A 15,734-nucleotide genomic window follows, 5' to 3' on the forward strand; every position below is an offset into this window, starting at 1 on the left:
ATTAGGCTTCGCTACTTTCGGATTCAGGGAGTGCTGCCGACATGGCCGACAACCATGCTAACGGCATCTCAAAATGAAAATATCACCATTTTTGCTTGATTCGGTAGACATATATATATTAGCACGTGGTTGTGCAGTTGGAGTCCGAATTATCGCACAATGTGCTGTAAGGTGTCCGAAAGTTCAGTCATCTTTATATGTTAAATCTATGGCAATAGACAACAAGTGCCAAACCCCGTGGAAAGCAATATACTCAGTGCATCACTGTCAGGTATTTTTTATTTTTGGAGATGAGTAATTTATTATATCTATTGACAGGTCAATTTTACTTCAGTAAATGAGTTTTCAAATACACAGGTCTCAAGGGGATTTCAAGGATCGTTGAAAGGCTTTGGCATGTTTGGTATGTGGCAGCCTGCATGCCATATCTTGGAGGTAATCTGTGGTGGGTTTAAAGGCTAGGCGATACGAGATAGCTGATCGCTTCGTGTGTGTTTTGTTGTTGTGTGCCTAGCATGCATTGAAGAAGAGGCATCGCTAAGGGAATTAGCTCGCCGCTGCTGCTGCTCTATCATCAAGCCAGCGTTCTGACCGAAGTATCCACGGTCATGGAGTGAGATCTGTTCTTGTTTTCCTGTGCATGCATGACAACGTGCTTGTTAATTTAATTGCAATAGCATCTTTGGGATACAAATCTCTCCGGACAGTGAAAAAAAATTTGTCATCCAAAATTGGTATCGCACTAAAAACGTGAAAATGAAGAAAATGAAGGGGTGAAAGGGCTGCAGTGAAATGGCCGACTTTTTCAAAATTTCCGATTCTTCTTATATTTTTTTTCTGCTATCTTAAGGCTTTTCTTATCTCGTGGTGAAATAGTTGAAAGAAATATGCTGAAAAATTTTAAAATTGCATTCTTTTAGTGTGTTGTCCTCAAAACCTGGAAGAAACTGGAGCTTTGGTAGATGTTATTGCACCGCTGATCTCCAGAGTGTGGCTTTTTGTTGTAGTGCCACCATCGTGACATCACTACAAACATGAGAGCTCGGAGATTCCGATTGCCACAGTGCTGTATTTTCCCATGCAGAAACAAAAGCAAAACACAAGCGCGGAAAGGAAAAGTTAGTGTTGCGATTCGTTACTGCAGTCATGTGGCGTGCAGATAGTGCTCCTGTTGGTTGATGCGAATTTGAATCGCCGAGGCGCTTGTTATGTGCACATTTTGACAGCAGTGAGCTGCGTGCTTCGCGTGTTTTAAGGCTTACGTTTCAAGATCTGCCTGGTTAACTCAAGAGTGAGGGAATCTGTTGCGGCTATGAACCTTTTTCGTATCGGGCAATCTGATGTGTACGAAGGTAAAAAAGTTGAAGCATCAAAATTAGTCTGACAGGAATGATAATGGACTAGTTATCCGTTACAGTAGATGCTTGTTATTTAACATTTGCTGATTTAAAAAATTTAATATACGCGTCACATTTGCCATCTGACCCTGCTAATGTGCCAACGAGTCTCTGGCAGGACCCATTCATGGCAGCATTTTGTCACATGCCAGCTTTTGTGTTTTATTGCATGGCAGGCCTAGAGTGTGGAAAGCACTTTGAAGGTATAGTGAATGAGCAGGGCAAAAGTGCTGTTTGCATCCACAAAATAACAGCTGCTGCTGGCAGTACTTTCATTATTGGTCACTGTGAGGCGTTCAGTTGGTAAATTGCTTGTAAATAATGAAGATATGCGCACACCTATAGAAGAATACTTGTTGAGATGATGAGGCATTCATCACACTAATGCCTTTCTCGCGACGTCTCACAATTCTGGAGAAGTCTTGTTTCATGCTTGTTCTCCTGATTGTTTCGGACAGAGCACTTGAATGTTGAAATGTTTAACTTCCTCTGCACTCGAACCAACCTTCTGCCAGGGGATTTCGTGAATTGACTGGGCTGGGGCCAGCAACTGCTGGGTTTGTTAGCTCTATCATCTGCTGTCGCGTCCTGCTGTGTGAATGCATACTTGCTGTCACATGATATTTCCACCCACAAATGCTTCCATCATGTGAATCGGTGCGTAAACAGCTCACCCCAATCAAGCTGACTTTTAATTGAAGATATTATTCAGAATAGAAATTTTTAATATTCACACAACCCTAGGTGGTGGTGGTAACAACTTTGTTGAGACTCTGCTCAGTTATGATCTGGCAGGCCCGAGTCCTAGAATGGCCCCTCACGAGGAGCGACCCTTTCGGCCCAGGCAACGAGGGCTTTTTGTACTTTTTCACACAACCCTAGTGACAAAAAGCGGAAGGTTGATGCAACACATGTATAGTTGATTGTTGTTGCATTGGGCAATAAATAAGCATTCATTGAGCGGTGTTTTTGTTGGAAGTATAGTTAAAGATATTGTCATTGTGTTGGAATTTAAACTTTATATTTTATTTGTGTTTCCAGTACTTCGTGGTTACTGGTGCAGAGGATGGCAATGTGTGCATCTGGAGGCCGGAGACTGAGTGTCCTCCACAGGCAGAAGAGGAAGAGTCTGAAGACGAAGCTGAGGACAACTCTCGGGCCAGTGCTGATAGAGATGACAAGTCTGATCATTCTCGTGATTGGTCACGGTCAAAGAGCAGGTCACGGTCTCGTAGCCGATCACGGGGAAGGTCACGTGATCGTTCAAGAGACAGATCACGTGATCGTTCAAGGTCGAGGTCAAGAGGTCGTTCTAGGGGGCGATCTAGGGACAGAGGCAAGTCACGCGACCGCTCCCGTGAGAGATCGCGAAGCCGTTCGCGTAGGCGTTCAAGGGGGCGATCAAGGGATAGATCGAGGGATCGGTCCAGAGATCGAGGAAGGTCACGTGGCCGTTCAAAGGGAAGGTCAAGAGACCGCTCTAGAGCTAGATCAAGGGATCGCTCCAGGGGTAAGTCACGGGACCGCTCCAGAGGTAGGTCACGGGACCGCTCCAGGGGTAGGTCACGGGACCGCTCCAGGGGTAGGTCACGGGACCGCTCTAGGAAGAGGTCAAGGGACCGTTCCAGGAAAAGGTCCCGAGACCGGTCCAGGGGAAAGTCAAGGGACCGGTCCAAGGGGAGATCAAGAGACCACTCTAAGGAAAAAGCAAGGAACAGATCAAAAGATCGCACTAGGGAGCGATCCAGAGATCGCTCCAGGGGAAGGTCAAGGGATCGTTCACGTGAAAAGCACAGGTCAGACAGGGATCGGTCTAAGGAAAAGTCAAGCCGTTCAGACAAGGACAAATCTGATCGCAGCCGTTCGGACAAAAGCAAATCCGACCGGGAAAAATCTGATAGAGATCGGTCAGACAGGGACAGGTCAGAGAAGGATAAGACAGAGAATGATAAGTCAGACAGAAGCAAGTCTGACAGGGAGAAATCGGACAAAGACAGAAGTGACAGGAGTCGGTCAGATAAGGGTAAGTCTGACAAGGACAGATCCGATCGAGACAAGTCGGACAGAGACAAGGAAAAATCTGACAGGGATAGCAAGTCTGACAGGGATGGTAAATCTGACCGTGATAGCAAATCTGATCGTGGTAAGTCTGACAAAGATCGTTCAGAGAAGCCTGAGAAAGGAAAGTCTGAGCCTGACCGTTCTAAAGATAGGTCTGATATCAAGGAAAACAACAGTTCAGAGCGAAACAAAACATCGGACCGTGACAAGTCTGACAAAGTAGATGGTGAGAAGCTAGAGAGAGAAAATTCACACCGAGACAGGTCTGATGGTGAAAGCAAGTCTGATGGAGACAAGTCTTCAAGCAAGTCTGACCGAGTAGAAAAGTCATCTTACAAGGTGATTTTCATTACCCTTGTTATGCTATATAATTTGGTTATGCTTCAGAGCCAAGTGTGTGTGTGTGCGTTTTCTTGCCGTTTATTGTGACCTTGTTCTTAACAAAGGCTGCTCTTGGTCTTCCTGTTTTGTTGCCTTCTTTCTGGTTTAGTCATGAAGCAGCTACACCAACGAAATGAATGTGGTGAAATGTGCAGTAGTGATCAGCTCTAGCAAGGGCTGGGGAGTATGCCATAATGCCATGTTTTTTGAGGTGTAGTCTTGGGTGTTTGTTTTAATGAGGAAATGGGAAGGTTTGAAAGAACTCTGAAGAGGCAATTATTGATACTGTACTCATATTTAACTTTGTGAAAGGGGAAAAAAAAATTGATCAACCCCTATGTAGCACGAAGCTACAAAGGAAACCCACACGGGTTTGTCAGAAACAAAGCTTTCTAGTTGAAGAAAAATTCACTCTGGTCTGTTTTATGTTGTAATTCAGCCAAAGCTGCGCAACTGGAGTACACATTGCAGTGCTACTGCACACTGTCCGCGGTTGCTGTTCCTACAGTAATAAATACAGCATTTATATGCAGTGTTTTATAGTCTGCTGATTGTGGACATAGTTGCACAACTATTCTCATTCAAAATATAACTTAAAATAAGTTGACTTTTCAGGGTATGACCAAGGCAAAAAATGGCAGGGTATTGTACGTAAAAGGCTTACAGCCTTTTATACACAATGCCTGACTTGTGACTTGAAAGTGCAGAGAAATGGATTAATTCTACGTGGTACTAAATCTTAGGAAAAGTGACCTCGTTAAATTGAAAAATTGTGGAACCTTAAGGTTGCTGTCTATTCCACAAACTACTAATATCTCATTAATTTGGATTTGACGGGACTATAAAAAATGTCGAATTATCGAGACTATCAAGAATACAATAAGCAGTTGATTACTAGATCAACACGCTTTTATTTACTGAATTAATCAGAAAACCCTGTTTGTATTTTGCTCAAAAGCAGTGCATAAGCTGCAATTCCCGTCATCTCGTGACTGATTAGCACTTGCAGCGGCGAAAGCCTCGCGAATTCCCTCGCAGCATGACTGCGGCACGCATCCTCATCTGAGATACTTTTCGCTACTGCGGGCACATCCCGATTATTTTTAGGGCATAGCTCTAGAAATCCCTGCGGTTAGCATCGGTGATGTCCATCGTAACCGAGCGAACGAACACTGAACGGGGAGTGCAGCGGCAGATGAAAGACGGCGATAGTGAAGAGAAGGAGGAAGAGGAGGAGTGAAGAAGAGGAAGAGGAGGGTGTAGCGTTCCGGAACCATGAGGCGGAAAGGGTGAGAAGAAAAGCGTAGTGCCGCGCAAGACGGGCTGTGCGGCGACGATGGCTATGAGATGGTGCCAGAGTGGCGCGTGGAAACAAAGCGCTCCATGAGCGGAGGCCCGTCTGCGGCAGCCACTCTGAATTGCGCCCACGCATCACCCACGTGCTGCCTCTCACGATCTCCCGATTGGCAAGGCAGTCTCGCCACATTTCGCTCCGTTTGCTATGTGCCGCACGAGTCTGATTTTCCTCACCAGCCAATATAGTGCGAAGTGAAAGAGTCAAATTTTGCTTTAGGGAGTATCGTAATTGTCGGTGAATTTTTCGCCAGTGAGCTGGTCGCCAACGGATCATCTTTCCATTGCAATATAGTATGTACTTGTCATCCTCGGGAGCTTTGCACCGAGCCAAAATGAAACTAGTTTGCCACAAACGCTGCTGATGAAAATGTGGCCGCTATCAACGCAATCATGGATGATGACCTTATGGTTCTGAAGGCACGTGTCTGACTCACGCGAGCCAAAACGAAACAACTGCAGGATGTCTACCAACCGGAAAACCGGGAATTCTCAGGGATTTTGAGTAGTCTGGAAATACTCAGGGAAAACTCGGTGAATTTGTGCTTCTATCAGGGAAAATTAGCTGTAATTTTATTGAAAGGGAACGAAAGTCGCGGTAAGGCTGGCTCAAGTAACAGAGAGGAATCGTAATGAATCGTCTTTGACGCTATGTCGTCGGCTGGAGAAGTTGCCAGTGGACAGTCAACAACCAACTTTCCGGATGCCCGATAATTCGGGCAGGTTTGCGGCACTACTATGTACCCCATAGAGTCACTGTATACAAGAACTTCTGAAATTTCGGGTGCAAGAACCCTTCGCCGTCTGTTTTTCCCGAGTTTTTGCCGTGACCGCAGGTCTGAAGCTGCATTAAATCAAAGCCACCACTGCCGCTATTTTGATTACCTCGCTGCCTCAAACAAGCGCTCTCGCATGCAGATCCGCTGGCAGCCGTAGCCACCACCGCGGCAACGCTAGGTCTAGCTGCTTTGACGTTTGCTATTAAGCTTCTTGCCATTTGGTGCTGTGTTTTTCCTTGAAAGAATTCGCCGCTCTCAGTAATGGCACCGACTCTGCCTTTGTGGTCCTCGCGATTATCTTCGAAGCTCGGAAAGCATGGCGCGTTTTATAATGCCGGTTCCCAAAAGCCAGCTTCCTCTTGGTACAGAATTGTTACGCGGGGAAGCATAAGTGTAGCAAGGGGATATTGTTACGGGGCACGGTATGTGTTCCTTAATTATACATGCATGCACCCGCCATCTTCCGTCACGGTACAAGCACAGGTATGCCTAATAAGGGTACTAGCAGGCCTTTAGAGCTTTTTCGGATGTGCCAATGGCGATTTGAACTCTTAAGGGCAGTGAAAGACATGCATTCATTTTTTCGAACTGCCCGACTTTTCGTACGTTTTCGTGGTCCCTAGGCAGTCTGAAAACTGAGACGTGGACTGTGCTCAAGAGGATGCTTCAAATGGTCCAGGAGCCGAACGCGCGGCGGGAGAAGGGAGAGAACAGAAAGGTCCCATGCATTGAGGAATGACGTGAAAGAAAGAAGCGTGCCGCCTATTCTTTGAAGAGCTCGAGCTCAAAAAAAGAAGTGTTCACTAACGCCGTGATGCAGGTGTCCCTCATCCAAACCGAAATAAACTCTTTAAAGCAGTGAAAGGCAACACTGAGGCATTGTGAGCGGGCTTAGTGTATGTCAGTACAGTTTAGGTAGACTTACCTGCTGTTGAGAGAGAATCTCACTCGTGACAAAGTTCGGGCCTCATACCAGTGAGCTTGCTATCAATTGATAGAAATAGCCCATATTCGAAAATATTTGCTTCTTTATGCATCTCCTTTTTATTCGTATTTTAGAATGTTCTACGCTATTTGCCATGGGTTTTGCCATTTTTTTTTTTTTTCAAAGATATATTATTCGCCGTGCATTTCACTAACTCCACCCTTCTGTTTTCTTTTTGAATAATATAAACACTACTTTTTACTATTAAAGCTGGATTAATTAGTTTTTATTTTTTAACATGCTTACTAGAGAGTGACAGCATCAGGCGACATGGTGTCAGCCTGTCCTGACATAAAACAACGTTCTGTGTCACTCAGGGAATTTTGCAAAGGCACTCAAGGAATTTGGACATTCCAACTTGGTAGACTGTTTGGTGGTTGGTGGTACTCGCCGAAATGCTGACACGAGTAACAGAGAGCAATTTGAATGAATTGTCTTTGACGCCGTGTCTTCGGCTGGAGGAGTTGCCAGTGAACAGTCAACAACCTATTTTCCAGATGCCCCATTTTTGGGGCATCCCCGATAATGCGGACGGCTTCATGGCAGCACGTACCCCATAGAGTCAGTGTGTAAGGTATTTGAAATTTCGGGCGCAAGAACCCTTCGCCCTCCGATTTTCTGGACTTTTTACCGCGACGCAGCTCCGAAATGGCATTAATCAAAGCCAACACTGCCGTTTTGATTATCTCACCGCCTCAAACCGGCGCTCTCGCACTCAGATCCGCTGGCAATAAGTGAAATTCATTGTCTGCGATATCTTAGACAAGCGTATGCATGTCATGTGCATATATAGATGTGCATCAGAACATGGCAGTATGGCTCTAGCTAGAGTAAACATGTGTGGAATAATGTGCTTGCAGGCTGCTACAAGAGGTTAGTTGGGTACTCCTAAGTGAGGTTTTAGATGCTGCACAAGGTGCTCCAAATTGGCCTGGACCAATCACATCACGGAATAAAGAGAGAAAAAAAAATGAGATACGAAATGTTTGTGTTAGTACTTTTTTAAAGGGGGAATATTGGCAAGCTGCAGTTCCGAATGAAGTTGCTTTTTAGCAATGCTACAGAGAACTTGCAACGAATGCTTGGCAACCTAAACTAGCAATGTGTGATGAGTATGTTTGAAGGTTAATATGAGAAAAAAAAAAGGTGTTCAATAGCCTGGTAAGGGAAAGGAGAGGCATTTGGTAGTCAGCCTCCTGAATAGAAAATTCTGTCTTCTCTTTCTTTCCGCACTACTTGTGTGCTCCCCTTTGCAAGATCTGCAGAATACATTTATCTAGGCCAAGTAGTCTTACCAGGTCTAGATCATAAAGAAGTGTGCAGTAGAATATAAAAATTTGTTGAAGCACACTTGGACAAGTTGAATGAACAAGTCGCAAAGTGCATACGAGATAACTTGTGGTCAAATACAGTAATAGAATAGGTGCAGAGGGAATGAAAACACTGTAGAGAATTTGTAGAGATTACAAAACATGGCGTAATAGGGTGGGTATAACTTTTATGAGATTGCGGTACTTAGAGATCCCGGGGGAGTCTTTCATCCAGTAGTGCGTAACGGATGCACCTGCAATAGTTGAGCTTAAACTGTGGGCATTCGAATTCTTAGAAACTTGGAACACATAAACTTCCCAATAAATCTGATTGCTTCACAAAGCTACACCACTGTATGTTACCATTACAACTTAAAAAGAAAGCCTACTGCATTAAAATTTCATTATGACTAAACTGGTTATAAACGAGTACTATATACAATTGAAACAATACGGCAGGGCTGCAGGGCTGGAAATTGTCTTGTTTTTTATTCACAGACTTTAATTACCAGCTCAGCACACGACTCTTGCACCTCGTGGTTAGCAGATGTGAAACAAATCTTGTGTAAGGAAGAAGAAGTGCGCCGTGCCGAGCTCCGCAGCCGGATCGCCAGCGCTACTGAAGTGGGGCTCGGGCTAGACGCCGTTCCTGGTGCGACTGGCTAAGCCTACGCTGCTGCGTCTTCTTGTCCGCGTCCTTCGTGTCGTCCACAGCCGTGTCGGACTTCTTTGCCGTAATTGGTGGAGGTGCTGGGTATCCTGCAATCCTGGAATTTCGCAGCCGGACTCTCCCTGCCATCATGACCACCGAAAGCGCCACGAGCTTACCACCACCTGCTCCCCAGTCTACCGTATGCCCCGGCACGTTCAGCCAGCGGGACCCTCCTATCTTCAGCGGCACTGACGACCACGACGTTGATGACTGGCTCTCATCATACGAACGTGTCAGTCGGAACAACAAATGGGATGACATCACGAAATTGACCACCGTCCCTTTCTACCTCACCGGAATTGCCCACTTGTGGTTTCGGAACCACGAAAGTGAAGTCCCAAGCTGGACGGTGTTCAAGACAAAGTTCAGCGAGGTCTTCGGCCGCCCTGCTGTTCAAAAGCTTCGTGCCGAACAGCGTCTGCAGTCGCGCTCTCAGCAGCCTGGTGAGAACTTTACCAGCTACATCGAAGATGTCATCGATCTCTGTAAACGCGTCGATGCATCCATGACTGAGTGCAATAAAATCAAGCATATTATGAAGGGTATCGACGAGGACGCGTTTCAGATGCTCATCTCAAAGAGCCCCTCTACTGTTGCCCAAGTTATTGAACTGTGCCAAAGCTATGACAAGCTCCGCCGTCAACGCCTCCTCACCCGCCGTCCTGTTCCCCATCAGGAATCGTTGTCCGGCTTGACCTCTCCTTTTCCAGATGCCACCCTCCTCTCGCAAATCAAGGTTTTTGTCCGGGAAGTTGCTCGCCAGCTCTCCCTCATCTCCAACCCACCGGAGTCAAGTTCATCCCTTAGTCCGACCCTACGACACGTTATAGAAGAACAAGTGTCCGAGGTCCTTCCTCTGGAACGGGCGCCTCAACTCACCGCCCCATTGACTTACGCCGTCGCACGACCACGACCTTCCGGGCTCCGCCTCCGATGCCTAGCCCTGTTTTTACCCCCCCGCTGCCACGACCTACAGTCCATCGAGTAATTAATCCCTGGCGTACAGCGAACAATCGGCCCATCTGCTATTCGTGCGGTATTCCCGGTCACGTTGCACGCCTGTGCCGCCGCCGTCCACTTCATCCACGTGACGACCCACGCACAGCCGCGTATGACCATCCATTGCCTTACGCTCCTGGCCGCGATTTACCCCTTCCCCGCCCAAGCCTTTGTCAAATTTCTGACCGCCGTTCTCCTTCTCCTCGTCGTCGCTCGCCCTCCCCGATGCGTCGACGTCCCTCTCCTGCTGACACGGAAAACTAAGTGGCGCAGTTCCTGAGGCAAGAACTGCGTCATCGCCGCAACGCTTAAGCCCTCTTCTTTCGCCGCCTAACGTTATTGATGTCGCTGTTGAAGGTGTGTCTGTGCTTGCCCTCATTGACACAGGTGCCGCCATATCTGTAATTGCCGAAAAACTTTGCTGCTCAATACGAAAAGTCACGACGCCTTTCTTCGGTCCTTTACTCCGCACGGCCACAGCACAGCACGTCCAGCCGGTGGCTGCGTGTACCGCCAGACTTGAAATTCAAGGTGTGCTCTACACAGTCGAGTTCGTCGTTCTTCCCCACTGTTCCCACGATATTATTTTAGGTTGGGACTTTCTCTCCCGTCACCAAGCTGTTATTGATTGCTCCCGTGCAGAAGTCGCCTTCTCTTCGCTTGGCAATGCCATATTTGATGACGTTTCGCTTTCCTGCACCAAGTTGTCCCTCACTGACGACATCCTAATACCTCCACACGCATCCGTTCTGGCGTCTGTATCCTGTTCCGTTGCCTCCGACGCCACCGTACTCTTTATACCTTCGACTGCTTTCGTTCATCGCCACCTCTCACCACTCCCAACTGCGCTGCTTGGCCTTCAAACTGGCGCGACTCACCTTCCTGTATACAATTACTTCCCGTTCCCGATTACGTTGCTTCGCGGTGAATCTCTCAGCACTGTGGAGCCTTACGACACCATTACCACGTTGCAACTTCCTATTGGATCGTCAGAGGTCAACACGCTCTACTGTAGTCCCGTGACTGCCACATCGCCTGAAGACGTTTTCAACCATGTCATCGACAATGCCTTAGACCCCAAGCAACGCCATGACCTTCTTCGTCTCCTCGAGAAATTTCCGTCCTGCTTTTGACAGCCATACCACTTCTCTGGGCCGAACGACGACTGTATGTCACCGGATTGACACCGGTTCTCACTCACCGCTACGGCAGCGACCATACCGCGTATCGTCGACCGAACGGCGCGTCATTGACGAGCAAGTAGGTGACATGCTAAAGCGTGGTGTCATTGAACCATCCGACAGCCCATGGGCATCGCCAGTAGTTTTAGTTAAAAAGAAAGATGGCTCGATCTGCTTTTGTGTAGATTACCGTCGCCTAAACAAAATAACCCGAAAGGATGTTTATCCATTGCCGCGGATCGACGACGCCCTAGACTGCTTACAAGGCGCAGAGTTCTTTTCCTCCCTCGGTCTGCGCTCTGGTTATTGGCAGGTGCCTATGGCTGCAGACGATAAGCCTAAAACTGCTTTCATCACACCAGATGGCCTATACGAATTTCGTGTGATGCCATTCGGACTTTGCAACGCGCCCGCGACTTTTGAGCGGATGATGGACACTATTCTCAGAGGCCTCAAATGGAACACGTGCTTGTGTTATTTGGGTGATGTAGTAGTGTTTGCACCAGATTTTCCTACTCACCTTCATCGCTTGGAGCAGGTTTTACGCTGTCTCAGTGACGCTGGCCTCCAACTAAACCTGAAGAAATGTCACTTTGGCGCACGCAAGCTGACAATTCTCGGACATGTCGTGTCGAAGGACGGCGTTCTCCCTGATGCCGCTAAGCTCCGTGCTGTTACAGAATTCCCGAGGCCAACATCACAAAGACTTGCGCAGTTTCATTAGCCTCTGCTCGTACTTCCGCCGCTTTATTTGAAATTTCGCTTCGATTATGGCACCACTGACAGAGCTCCTTTGAGGAGACCCCAATCTTTCCTCATGGTCCCCGGCTTGCGATGATGCCTTTGCGACGCTACGTCGCCTGCTCACAACACCACCAATACTACGCCATTTCGATCCAGTTTCTCCCACGGAAATCCATACGGATGCTAGCGGTGTTGGTCTTGGCGCTGTGCTCACCCAGCGAAAGCCCGGCTGCCAAGAATATGTTGTTGCTTACGCGAGCCGCACTCTGACGAAAGCTGAAGCCAACTATTCCGTCACGGAAAAAGAATGTCTCGCGATCATCTGGGCCATCACAAAATTTCGCCCATACCTGTACGGCCGGTCCTTCGATGTTGTTACCGATCACCACGTACTTTGCTGGTTGTCGTCTCTCAAGGATCCCTGCGGCCGCCTAGCCCGGTGGGCACTGAGGCTCCAAGAGTACGATATCCAGGTTGTCTACCGCTCAGGCAAGAAGCACGCCGATGCCGATGCTCTTTCGCGCCGCACTTCTTCTTCCTTACACTTGGCGCATGGCATCCCAAATTTTTAGTGCACTGTGGGCAGTAACTAATAATGGAGGTTATGCTGAGGAGCCACGCTTGTTCTCAACATATTTTTTGTAAGCTTTTAATTATGCATTCACTAATAGTTCAAAATGCAAATAGTCTGCCCCGTGGGCAGCTGTCTGCACTCTTCGGTTAGTCATGCGCAACACGTTCTACAGTGTTCTGAGCGGAGGCAGGTGCTCTGAAAACACATTAGTGTACTCTGTAATGACTTGTCAAAGTATGCAGTGCTCTAGAATGACCACTTCACTGTTGTAACTTTTGGCCACATGTGAAGAGTTGCTGATTGCACCAGTCTCGCAACTTCCTAAAACTGCAGTTATCTGCAAGGCTTTCTACCATTTGCTTATGGCCTGAATATTCTTGCACTAGCCACAGCATTAACCTTGTCTTTGGCGTCCCTGCCTTTCCCCTTTCTCTCTCTCTCTCTTTTGGTGGCTCATGTAGCATTATATTTTTTTCTCTTTCCAGCTGGCATGCAAGTAATAGTAATCAGTAGTGGTAATGTTGCAGCACATTGAGTGAGCAGCTGTTGAGATACACATCTCCTTACTTTAGTTCCATGATAAAGAACTAAATGTAGTGTGGTTTGTTTCAGCATCAGCAAAAGTTTTGAAGTGTACTGACTGGACGGCTGCTTTCTTTCCAGGCGCCTTCATCAGTGAAAGAGAAGTTGAGCTCATCACACAATAGCAAGCCGTACTCAAGATAACCGCCAAGTGATCAGCGTTGGATGTGATGCTTGTTTCATTCATGAATCACTTTGTTGTCTGCATTTTGTTTTTTTTTTTTTCAAAAGAAACTCACATGGTCATGATTTTTCATGTACTGCTGTCCATTTCTTGGGAGTCTTCTGTTCATCCCTCTTTTTTTTCTCCCTGGTTACTGCAAGTGATGTGATCCAACATATTCATTACTACAGAGCATTCATACTTGCTACTGTAGATTACGTGCTTTGGTGTCCAAGAAATTTTAGTTACGTGAAGCCTACAATGCAAGGAACACCATTCTGCATCTTTTAAGACTATTCTATGTTCATGTGAGTGTGTGGAATATATGTCTGCCAAAATCACTGGTTGTCTGTTGGGTTGATAAATTCAGTATTGAAAATTTTTTTTGACATTTTATTCCCTGAATGTTAAAAAACTTACTATTTAATATGTGCTCCCATCTGGTAAGCTTACATGAAAAAAAAAATGTATTGTCATTTTCATCAATCACTCAGGCTGCCACTTTCAAATTGCCAGTAATGAGATACATCTGCAAAAGGCGAAGTTTTGTGTTTGAGGTGCTTAAGGGGTGTCTGTTGTGTACTTGGATCAATCATGCCAGTTGTGAAATTATGCAGGGTGTCCCAGCTAACTTTAGCCAAGGTTTTGAAACATGCTGGAGTACTCTAGGGGTACGCGACCAAATGTGTGTTAGCCATTCATGGCATGTGTCGAACAATTTTCTTTTTGTATTCTACGTATTTGCATAATTTAGCATAATTTATCCAACTTTGTAATAACTCTATGGCAAAATATCCATTGGGATAGTTCTAGAGTGTTCTTAGCATCGAACTTCCCACTTGTTACAAAATAATTGTTTGTGCATTCTAAAGAAAGCTTGCAAAAATGTGTAAAGAAAGCTAGTGACATGCCTACTTGTGTGCCATCATTGCAGTGCTTTCAAATGTGCCGCATCTGAATGAACAATACATGTAGCCTGGTGTGCAACCTGTTCTGTGTGCCGCCATCTTGAATTGCACGAGGGAAACACATCAGTGGCATAAATTGCGCAGCCAACCCTGCATTGCTGCCCTGTTACTTTTTACAGGTTTATTGGAAAAACACAATTGCTTTTTGAAGCCTTACATCAAGCATGCACGCATGCCCACGCCTTAGGACTACGGAAAAAATTATGCAAGTAGGAAGTTAAAAGGTGCTGAATTAGATGTTTCTTGCAATGCTCTACACCTTCCTGATGGCAGTTTGCCCTAAAGTTAGTAATTTCGAAGCTGGTTAATTAACCATGACTAATGCAATTCTGCAGAATGCCAAAAATAGACTTGCTCCTGCAGTACTTGAGCATAGTTTAAAACCTTAACGAAATTTAGCTGGGACACCCTGTATTTATACCTGACCTTTCAGTGCCGGTGTACTTTAAAGGCTTAAATTCAAACGTGCATGATTTACAGAGCCACTATGGCAGGCACTGAGGAGAAACTGGTACCATGAATTGTTGGCACCAAATACTTGCCTTCCTTGCACAGTACACACTTTTCATGTACAACTACTTGATACCAAAAATGGATTGTGTAAGATGGTTGAGGTGAAGAAGTGGTTTGTGTCAAGTAGGAGTTTGTGAAATATATCTGTGTTTTTCCCACATGGGCATTGTGTAAGCTGTATTGAGTGTTTTTACTAAAGTTCGCACACTAAACTGCAAAATTTTTCCTAGTGCAGAAGTAACAAACAAAGGTCAATATTCCGGCAGCACCTTTTGGCCTGGAAATACTTGTGTAGTGGTCACTCAGAGAAACACTGTTGGCGTAAATTCAAATGCAAACAATTGCAAAATTTTTCCAATGCGTTCTGTTTTCAGGTTCACCTGCATTTGGAACAGTGGCTTAATTCAGACTCCAAAACTAGCATTTAGGACTACATGCTCATGAACTGGCTACAGAGGGATGACACTTCGTAAATCCATGTAATGTGTAAATTCCGATCAGTCGTTTTTTTTTTTTTTTTTTTTTTTGTTCGCATTTCAATTTGTGCTGATGGTACATACTACTGGGACAGACATGTTGGCTGTGACATCCCATTTCTCACATTCTGAAAATTGCCGCAGTGAGTGGTGTTTGGAAACGGCTATCGGTATTTTGTGTTAGCTTGCAGTTTCCTACTCTGTAGGTACAGGTTCGTTTTGTCAGCATTTGCTTCCTCCCTGATAGTGTTCATTAGTGATTAAATCAGCAAGAATAAGGGAAAGGAGGGCTAGATTTTTTTAAGGCGAAAACCTTGTGGCTCATATCCCTGATGGTCTGGAAAACGCGGCGTGCGGTACAGAAAGTAATGCGAGCTCGTGCCACTGCTCGCGCGTTCGTAGTCTTCCGCAACTCGCTCCGATGCCGTTCATCATGAAAAAAAAAAAAAAAAAAAAAAAGTCAAAGTTAATTCAGGCACTCGAACCTACGACCTTTGTTGGGAGAAAAGTAACGCATTCGAATGAGAATGTCAATTTAACGTCTTGAGCGCGCAGG

At 46.0% G+C, this 15,734-nt stretch overlaps 1 protein-coding gene across 1 annotated transcript in view; it reads left to right on the forward strand.

Moving 5' to 3' along the window:
• Positions 1-14,862, forward strand: part of LOC126545907 (uncharacterized) — a 73,856-nt gene extending 58,994 nt beyond the window's left edge. The window contains exons 12-13 of the mRNA XM_050193947.2: positions 2,439-3,797; positions 13,140-14,862. Coding sequence (XP_050049904.1) covers positions 2,439-3,797; positions 13,140-13,202 — 1,422 coding nt within the window. The 3' untranslated portion in view covers positions 13,203-14,862. The remainder of the gene's footprint in view (positions 1-2,438; positions 3,798-13,139) is intronic.
• Positions 14,863-15,734: the final 872 nt, after the last annotated feature.

The sequence above is a fragment of the Dermacentor andersoni genome, chromosome 1, assembly GCF_023375885.2.
Source record: "Dermacentor andersoni chromosome 1, qqDerAnde1_hic_scaffold, whole genome shotgun sequence".
Lineage (NCBI taxonomy): Eukaryota > Metazoa > Arthropoda > Arachnida > Ixodida > Ixodidae > Dermacentor > Dermacentor andersoni.